Below are 9848 nucleotides of genomic sequence, written 5' to 3'. Positions count from 1 at the left end.
GAAAAGGCCACCTCTTCTTAATGCCTCTTCATTCATGTATTCATCCCACAAACACTCATAACACACCACTCTGTACACTAAGGAAGTGGGAACAACCAAGGCTCGGTCTCTGCCCTGAAGGGGTTAGTGCAGACAGAGCCATATGGGACACAGCCTCCATTTTGGCCTCTTTGTCGGTCTCCTTTCCTGCTTCCCAGAATGACCCTCTTGAAGCAAGCAGATTACCAGCTTAAACCTTCCAAAGAGCCCCACAAGGCCCCCATCACAGGAGGAGATGGATGAGCAGATGAAGTTGTACTGAGGTTAAGGGAAGGATCCCACAGGGGTGCCAAGCTATTTGGATGTCTCTCTCTGTCCCAACTCCTAAGAATAGTACTTAGGGTCCTAGGTGAAGGATAAAGACATACATACTACATCCAATGGCAATACAGTTCCAAATCCCAGGTCTGTTAAGTTGTAGTCAGGCTCATAGGAGAATTCTTTATTTAGATGCTTCAGTGACCAAGAGACAGAGCATAAACACACACCCACACACCCACATACGATATTAAAGGCATTTCACAGGCGAAGGGTGGAGAGGGGTAGCGAGTGGGAGGAGGCGGCCACGGGAACAGCTAGGGGCTCCTTTGAGCCAACAAAGAGGGGCCTCTGATGGTGCCCCTCCCTAGAATTCCTGCTTGAAAGCTACAAGGAAAAGCCCGCTCCCAGTGAAGTACCAGGCGGTTGGGGAAACCCAGGTTTGGTCCTGGGGAGCATCTGATTGCTCACTGTGGCAACTCGCGCTAGCCCTCCTTTCCTTCCTGGGGCCCGTTCTGCTTGCTGGCACCCAGGAGCCTCCTGGTAGGTGACAAGAGAAGGCTAGCACCACAGCAACCTGGGCGGTGGTCTGCTGCACAGGGGAAGAAGAGCCAGCGGGGCCGAAGGGCAGCAACGAGCCCCGGGGCCGGCTGGCACAAGGCAGTTTGCCTATAAGGGCAGAGAGCCATCAAAGAAACTTGCATGTAGGGACTTTCTCACAAACCCCCAGGTCAGAGCTCCTCTGATGGAGGAAGGGAAAGGCCCCAACTGGAGCCTCCTATGATCTTTCTGGGTACGGAGGCCTCCTTCAGCTCTAGCTTGTCCCCAGCTGCTGCAGGTCCTTAGCACCATTCAGGAACTATGGAGAAGGGGCAGGAGGGACAACAATGCTCTGCTGGGACTGACACGGCTTCAGGAGGAAACTTTGCAGTGGGCAGAAACCTGTACAACTGGCCGGCATCAGATCCCAAGCTTAGGAAAGCTTGCACTTTTCTGGGTGAGGGGGAGTGTCACATTAGTTCTAAGCTTCTATGTGGCAGCTACTTCCATCTGCCCTTTCCTGCCTAGGCCAGTGTCTGGTGGGAAAGCGCCAGGTTTCACTGGAGCTGCCTCAAGCCCAGGGAGCTCAGTCCTTTAGCTGGAGGGACTTGTCCGAAACTGACCTGGAAGGGAGACAGGCCCGGAGCCTCACTGACACATGGCCTAGTAGGGCCGGGGTTAGGGGAAAGGCCATCTTTTAAACTATCACCCTGTGAGACACCAAGTCCTTCCCAGATCCCCACTCCTTTTGTCCTGACCTACAGGGCCCATCCAAAGGGGATCTGTCTGGACTGATCAGAGGATGCCTGTGGCCCACTCCTGCTTCAGGCCAATGTAAGAGAGGAGGAAAAAGGAGCCGAGGGCTGACCATGGTCATGGTCATGGGAGGCTGGCTCATGGCTATTTCAACCTGGGATGCTGGACAGAAACATCTTTAGTCTTCCAAGGCAGTCGAGTCTTTCTGAATGGGTTGTCTTTGCAATGGAATGTGGCCCAGGGGTGACACCATTGTTTTTGGTGACCTGTAATTTGAGAAGGAACAAAGGCACAGGGTCAGTGTGTAGTGGTTGTAATGGCACTCCAAGTAGCTTATTCTAACGGTAGTACAGCTTTTCCAGGGCCTTGGAGTGAAAAACAGGACAGCTCTCCTTTACTGAGGGCCACTGCATGTCAGGCACAGTGCTGAACTTTCCTTCCAGCATCCTATTTCATCCTCATGGCAATTCTGCAAGGGGGGGAGGACAGCACCCCATTTTACAAAGGAGGAAACTAAAGTTCAGAAAATGTGACCTGCCCACAATAAGTGTGAGAGATCCAAGACTGAAGCCATGTCTTTCCATGAAACTGAACCATTTATTCTGCCTATGGGGCCCTGTATGACCTGAATGGTACAGAATGACCACTGTTCCTCTCACATCAAATCTACAGCATCTCTCTAGTCACTCTCTGTCCCACTCTCTGGGCACCTAGCCCCACCTGATATTGTCTTGTTTGTTCATGGATTTGTTTAGGATCTGCTAAAGGATCAGGGAGAAACATTGGTCTTGGTTTTTACTGCAGCCCCAGTGACCCCATCAAGGCCTGACTGGCATACAATAAGTGCTCAATAAACATTTGTTGCATGAATAAAAGCTCACCTCTAATAGCTCTCCTTAGGACTAGCACTTCAAATATATCATCTCTAACTCTCGCATCATCTCATAAGGTGAGGATAATGAGCTCCATTTGGAAGTGGTGGAACAAAATGAATGGTCCTTGGAGTCACAGAGTCTTGGGTCCCAGGTCTAACTCCAAATAACTATGTGATCTTGGGCAAGTCACTTAATCTACCTGACATTAGGTTTCCTTGGGTTACAAAAGGGGGGGTCCTAAATCTGAGCTGCTATCGTGAATCAAATGAGATTAAATTAGGTGTTCAACAAATTGTAGCTATTATCTCACGGAAGAGGAACTGGAGGCTCAGAGAGGTTTACTGACTTGCCCAAGGTGACACAGCTGGTAAGTACAGGAAGAAAAGGAAATACCACTAGCATATTCAAGTTTGGTCGCCCCAGGACAGGGATCTGGTTGGCACCAGACTGTTCGTGAAGTTGCCACCAGTCAAGGTGCCATAGCTGAAGGTATGCTGAATTGGGAGTGAGCCCCATGCCAGGCTGCTGGGGCTTGTCTCAAGTCTGTATCTAAGAGAAATCTTGAGAGCCCTCCCAGTGAAAGGCGATATACAAATAAAGAGGAAGGCCCGCTGCAGTGCAGGGAGGAGACTCAGGCAGAGCACAGAGGACAAAGGACATTTGTGACTCTAACACTCTGCTTCTACCACCTTTAATTCATTTGGCTCCGTGAGTAATGCAGCACCAGCTATCAAAGTCAAAGCAATCATTTTGGCACACTTGCTTGCTTGAAACTCAGTTTCCTCAGCTGTAAAATGGGGACAATTCGTATCTCAGAAGGTTATGTTGTGGCACTGTCCATATTAGACAACTGCCTTCTCAGAGGAAGAGATAGAACCACATGGGCCCTCCCCAGCTGGGCCCTAGCCTCTTCATATCACATGGTGCCACAACTTCTTTGTTAGCATGACGCCCTGGAGGATGCTGTGAGCCAGCCAAGCCTATATGAATTATGGCTCTGCCTCACAGCACAGGTTCAGTTTTAATGGTGGTTGCCTGTATCTGTAAAATAAGAATGACGATCCCTTCTTCCCAGGGTTGTTTGAAGATTGCCTGAGAGAATTTGCTTGGTATATGGCCTGTAACAGAATAGGCGCTGAGGAATGACAGTCATTTTCAAGATTAACATGAACAGATAACTCTCTGTTCACCTCTTCCCTTCAAAGCACTTCTCATAATTTGTAATTACTCGTTGTTTACTAATTTTTTTGTATTCTATCAGAATGTAAGTTCTTGAGAGCAGGAACTGGGTCTGTCCTGGTCACCACTCAGGGTGTCCAATAAATCTTTGATCAATGAATGAAAGAACCTGGTTATGTTTGATAATGGCCTGTAGAGGGAGCTCTTGCCACAGAATTGATGGCAGTGAAGATGGAGGTCTTCAGGCCAGCGAAACAGGCTTCCCCCTAGTCAGACTGCCAAAAGCCAGGAAAACCAAGTACTATTAGGAGGCCACAGAGGAAATCGCCTATGCTTCTCTACTAAAACCTCAGCCCAGGAGGTCCAAAGGCTGAGAAGTTGATGGGAGACAAACACACAGAGACACTTCTTTCTGCTGACTGACCTTCTGTTGACAGAAAAGGCTGTCAGGACTCCCATTTAGCCAAGGAGTACCTGGCCTTCTTCTGACTCAAAAGCCCTGTGCTCCTCCTGCAGACCTGTGACTTCAAAGGATGATTACTCACTGGTTCTTGTGTTTGAAGCCGCTGACATGAGCTTGGTACTGTTCTATGGAGTTCAGCACTATCTTACACGTCTTGCATGGGTAGCCCTTCCCGGCTGAAACACACATAGAAGTCAAGATGCTTAGTTATCCAATAAGGGACCTGGGGACTGATGTTTTTGACAGTGCATGCCAATGCCCTTCTGAGGACAGAGGCGTGGGGTGAGGTGAGGTGGTTGGCCCTGATGACAATCCCAGAAGCCTTGTTGCTCAGGGGGCATATGCTGTGTGCCTCTGTGCTCTCTGGAGTTGGGAACCTCCTCATCCCATTGTGCCCTAGTCCCAGTGTTGAGCCTGGTCCGGAGTAGCTGTCTGTTGAGTAAATAAGAGATTGAAAGAACAAAAGAGGTGATATTTGGTTAACTGTCTTTTCCACCTTGACTGTGCTAAGTGGCCTCATTAAGGATGCTGTTCGCTAAGAGATTTCTGGGAAGGTGCCCATATCCTTAGGCTTGCAATAACAGTGATTAATGAGAATGCCTGTTATGAAAATCAACCTATCTTTCTACCTGGGGGCTCACAGATGCCCTGTCTCACTACTAGGGCTGCTCTAGTGACAAAGTGGCCTTTCTCCACATGGTCTAGCAGAGATATGGTCAGGAGCCAAGATATGGGGCTGAATTCCTAGCTCTGCCTTCATATGACCTTGGCTAAATCCCTTCTCTTTTCTTTTTTCTCTTTTTTTCTTTTTTACAGTAGAAGTTTTATTAGAAGGAAAAGTACACTTCCAGATGTGGAAGTGGGCCTGAGCAAGAGAAGTGTGACTCAAAAGGCCTCTCCTTTCTGATCCTCAGCTTTCTCAACTATAAACCAATTATATCACAATTCATAATCATAATACTTATAATAATGAGCAGCTATTATTTACCGAGTGCCTGATATAGACCATGAACTTCACCATGACTTCAAGAGCTCTTCTGGTTCCAACTTTTTGAATCATCTGCCATCCTAATGTCTCACAGCTCTGCAGTGAGATCACCTATGTTCAAATTCCAGCTCTATCATTTCTTATGTGTAAGACCACAGGCCAGTTACTTAATCTCTTTGAGATTTAGTTTCCTCACTTGTAAAAGTGGGACTTCTCTTGCCTACGAAGTTAATATTAGTATCAGCTTTATGAGGTACTATAATGATTCAAATAAAAATGTTTGGCATAGTGTAAGCATTCAACAAATGCTTTTGTCACTATTATTTCACTCTTATGAGCTCCATGAGTCACGCTGGCAAAGGGCTGCTTTCTATGGCAGCTATAGCTACTGAGAACACCAACATCTATTCCAATAAGCTAGCCAATGTTCCCAACTACATTTATTTCCCTTGTATCATCAGATATTTTCTGGAAGACACAGTCCTTTAATGCACGTAAGGGGAAAATTATTGCAATCAGAATTCAGGTCATTTTTAGACACTTAAGGCCAGAAATCATGGTTCAGCACTAACGGGGAAGAGATGCATAGTGGACTAGCAGAACCACCCGCCCCCTGAGATCAGCAGTGGGACCTCGGGCTGGTGTGGGGGTGACAACCATCCATGGTTAAGAATCACTAATACTTAGATTACAACCGCCAACTCTCATTCTCTTTTAAGCACCAGGCACCATGCCAGGATTTTGGATATTTATAGTCTTGGAGTCTTTTTTTTTTAGAGTCAAAAGGAAAGTTTATTAAAAAGGGGGTAACACTCCATAGACAGAGTGTGGTCTTCTCTCAGAGGCAGAGAGTGAGAGTGATAGTGCAAAAGACTGTGAGAGACAGAGTAAAGGCACTGAGAGGAACCTGCTCTTGGATTCTTACAACGACCCTGCAAGACAGGTGCTTATTTCCATTTTTCAGAGCAGGAAATAGGTCCAGAGAGATTAAGTGGTTGACTTGGGGTAAGAGCTGGGATTTGTCCTCTAGTTCGTGAGGCCCCTGTCCTTCCCTCTGTACCACACATCTCGGGACTCTCTTATGTCTCTTGTAAAGTACAAGATCTCAATAGATTATTTGCTCATCTCTAAGCTAGATTCAAATAGTCATTTGGGGCAACTGAGATCTGTCAAGCATCCACACATAAATTTTCATCTGCTTTATGTTTTACATGTTTGATATTCTGGTTTTCCTGTGTGATTTTATGAAGTCACTAGAGGTGATTTTTAAACATCTGGTTTATTTGGAAAAGCACCTACATCTCCTTCTATTTACTGCCAAGGCTTTTGAGAGACCTGTCTACACTTGCTTCTACATTTTCTTGCCTTTCAATTGCTTTGCAACCTATCCCAGTGTGTGTGTGTGTGTGCGCGCGCGCACACACACGTGTGCACCCCTTCCAAGGCCTGCAGTGGCTTTCTTGTATCTAAATTTCATGGACAAAATGGATGCTTATGAGTTCTCATCATATCTGATCTCTCAACAGCACCTGACAGAAATGGTGACTCATGCCTTCTTCAACGTCTCCTGCCCTTGGCTTTCAGCATGTACACTTTTGAGTTCTGTGCTCTGGTGCCTCCTTCTCAGTCTCTTGATAACTCTTATCTTAACCTCCACCATTAATGCTGGCATTCCGTATTTCCAGAGGACTCAAACTCAGACCCTCAGCTCTTTTCTCTAAACTTTTTAAGGAGTCTTATTCATTCTCCTGACTTTAATTACTACCTATTAGGTTAAAATATATGCAACTACAAATATTTAAGTTTCTGACTTACCAAAATGGCAGTATCTCTAACTCCTATCCCTTGTTTAAGTCTTGACCTATATACCCTACTGCCTCCTTAACATTTCTACTTGGATATCTCACGGGCATCTTAAACTCAAAGCTGACTAAACCTGGTTATCCACCGAACTGCTCAAGACTAAATGTGGGCATCATCCTTGACTGTTCCCTTTCCTTCATTTCCCACATTTGATGAACGAGTCCTGACAATACTACTTCCTATATACATCTTGAATGCATCTATTTCTGCCTCCTCCACTATTACCTTAATCCAAACTCTGATCTCCAGTATGAATTACTACCATAGCCTCACTGCTATTCTTTTCCCATTACCTTTCCTCCCTAATCCGAACAGTTCTCCGCTTTGTTACCAGAGTGATATGATAGTGCTTAAACCATCAATGGCTTTCCAGAACTCTTACAATAAAGACCCAAATTCTTAATATGACCCATAACATCATGAATGCACAGTTGCTCATCTCCCCAGCATCACTATCCCTCTTGTCCTCTGGGAAGTCTTCCTTGATCCTTGCTCCCCCACATACCATTTGTTTCTTGTTCTAAAGCTTGTCATACTTATTATTTGTTCAATGTCTGTCTTCTCTGTAGACTCTAAGCTCCATGAGAACTTGGAGAAAACCTTTCTTGTTTACCACCACATATACAATGCCTGGCATATGTTAGGAAAGAGATCAACAAATATTTCTTGACTATATATGAATTTTATAAGACCTGAAAACCTGCCCTGTGCACAGAGGTTGAAGAAACCTGGGGATCAGCATGGGGCAGAGAAAGTGAACTGGTTCTAGGTAGGAGGCAAGACCCAAAGTAGGGTGAAAAAGTAAAGGGGTGCAGCAGTAGCCCAGAGGGTCTGCTGAGTACTCTGGAGTTTGGAAGGATTTGGCTGTCTGAATGAGACGCAGGTTTTAGTTTTGGTATTCTTGGGTAATTGAGAGAAATGTGAGCCTGGAGTATAAAGCGAATGCCAAGTCTTGTTTGATCTGCTTGGTAGATGCTAAATCCACCCCTGGTGGGAGAGATCTGAACACTCTGAGTCATCTCACATTTGACCCTTATTTGTCATGAGATACTTGCCAGGAGCCCAATGGAAACCATTCTCTGGGCCCAACATAGAACTAATCTGGGTTTCAGTGCTGGCTCTGTTGCTGCCTACTATAGGACCCAGGACAAATCACTTCATCCTTTTGATGATGCCCTCCCACTGCCCTCATTTGTAATATGGGGATAATCAAACTTGCACAAGAGCGGCTGTGAGGATTAAATTAGGTAATTATCTGTGACAGCATCTAGCCTAAGGCCTGGACTTCAGTGGCCAGTGGTTAAGTGTAGTATGAATGACAGAACAAATGAAGGAATGAACAAATAAGCCTCAACTGACACCAGCAGGGAAAAGTCAAGCTGCCCACAAAGTTCGATCCTTTGCTAAGGCAGAATCCCTGTCAGTTGACATCGATGCCTGCATACCCTAGGTAAATGCCCTACCTCTGTTGAGTAGGGTGGGGTCAGAGTGGGCTCAGTGCCTCTGCTGACGTTCTATACCTGAAAAGCCTCCTGTATGCACATTTAAGAGCTGGAGGCAGGAGGTAAGAGTGTAAGTTTTAGAGTTAGATAGAGCTAGGGACACATGCTGATTGTTGTCATTTATCAATATTAGGTCATATCAGCTGTTATGTCCTTGAGCAAGTCACTCTGAGTCTAATTGTCATTATTAGTGAAGTGGGAAAACCATGCCTGTTTACAGGATTTCTGTGAGGATTAAATTATAATGTATATATTAATATCAAAGGGGCACATGATACCCCTGCCCCTCTGCCTAGGTTTTCATGGAAGATTTTGGCTGAACTTTAAAGTAGTCAGACGCCTTAAAGAGGAAAAAAAGATCAAGGCTACAGTTCTAGGATTATGAAAGTAAAGTAGCCTTAGACAAATGGAGGAGGGTGGATACAGAAGGGTTTTGGTTTGAAATGAAAGAAAAGAATGGACAGAAGTTAAGATAAGCAGCCCAAAACAATGCAGTACCTGAGTCCTGCCAGTGGACAAGCCATAATGAGGACAGACCAGGGCAGGGCTAAGTAAGAAAGGGTTGGCTACAAGAGAACCCTGGTCCTGCCAGCTGGGTGCTATGTTGGTCCTATTGGTCACAGGATAAAAAAGGAGGATGTCGTGAAGCAGAGTTCTGAGACTTCTTGATTCCTCGGCATATGGGACTGATGCTGTTAAAGGAAAAGGTGCTGTCTCCATGTGGGAACTGCTTGTATATTGGCTGTAAATACCAGGCATCCCTCTCCAATTTTGAAGAGGTTTGTGAACCAGGGTCTTTTACTGGCATCGGAGGAGCAATCTTTGGCACCCCGCGCAAGAGCTCCCCCTTGTTCATAGTCACTGCTTGGCACTTCTCATCTGTGTCAGCATGGACAACCTGTGTTGGCCTGTGTTGTATGGCTGCTTTGGAGGGTCGTTAGAGTGCCATGATCCCTCCTCTTGCCCATACATGGTCTGGAACCTCTATGGCATTGGGTATTCGCCTCTCCAGGATTGTGGGAAGAATACAGATAGATGACTGAGCAGCAGCTTCCCTGAGGCTGAGCTGTCTGCACCTGGATGTCACAGGAGCCTCAAGTGTTGACAGTCTGCTGCTGCACCTCTGTGGCCTGGGGAGGAAGCCTTCGAGGACCAAAGCCAACACTCCTGCAGGCTCCATGAGACAGGGATTTTTTTCAGTCTTGGTCACTACTGTCCTCCAGTGAGGGAACACAGCAGGTGCTCAATAAACATTGGCTGAATGAAAGAAAATAATAATCTCTCTTTTCTCTCCATCCCTTACTGTGATGGGAAGGGCTAACTTTTTGTGACTGCTCACTCCGGTGATGCTGACAGCCATCTTGAGGTTATGGCAGCAGCTGATA

The 9848-nt window shown here is 46.1% G+C and overlaps 1 protein-coding gene across 5 annotated transcripts in view; it reads right to left on the bottom strand.

Moving 5' to 3' along the window:
- Positions 1–454: 454 nt before the first annotated feature.
- ZNF346 (zinc finger protein 346) overlaps positions 455–9848 on the bottom strand; it is a 28643-nt gene continuing 19249 nt past the window's right edge. For 3 of the 5 annotated variants that reach the window (XM_016158317.2, XM_016158320.2, XM_016158316.2), the window contains 2 exons: positions 4193–4286; positions 455–1859 (listed from right to left, as the gene is read on the bottom strand). In XM_016158317.2, the coding sequence (XP_016013803.1) occupies positions 1772–1859; positions 4193–4286 (182 nt within the window). In that variant the 3' untranslated portion in view covers positions 455–1771. The other 2 variants (XM_016158319.2, XM_036225018.1) reach the window with 2 other exon arrangements.

Source organism: Rousettus aegyptiacus, unplaced genomic scaffold, assembly GCF_014176215.1.
Source record: "Rousettus aegyptiacus isolate mRouAeg1 unplaced genomic scaffold, mRouAeg1.p scaffold_m13_p_7, whole genome shotgun sequence".
NCBI classification, from domain to species: domain Eukaryota; kingdom Metazoa; phylum Chordata; class Mammalia; order Chiroptera; family Pteropodidae; genus Rousettus; species Rousettus aegyptiacus.
Note: the sequence above shows the minus strand (reverse complement) of the source record. Positions and strands in the feature narration are given on the sequence as shown.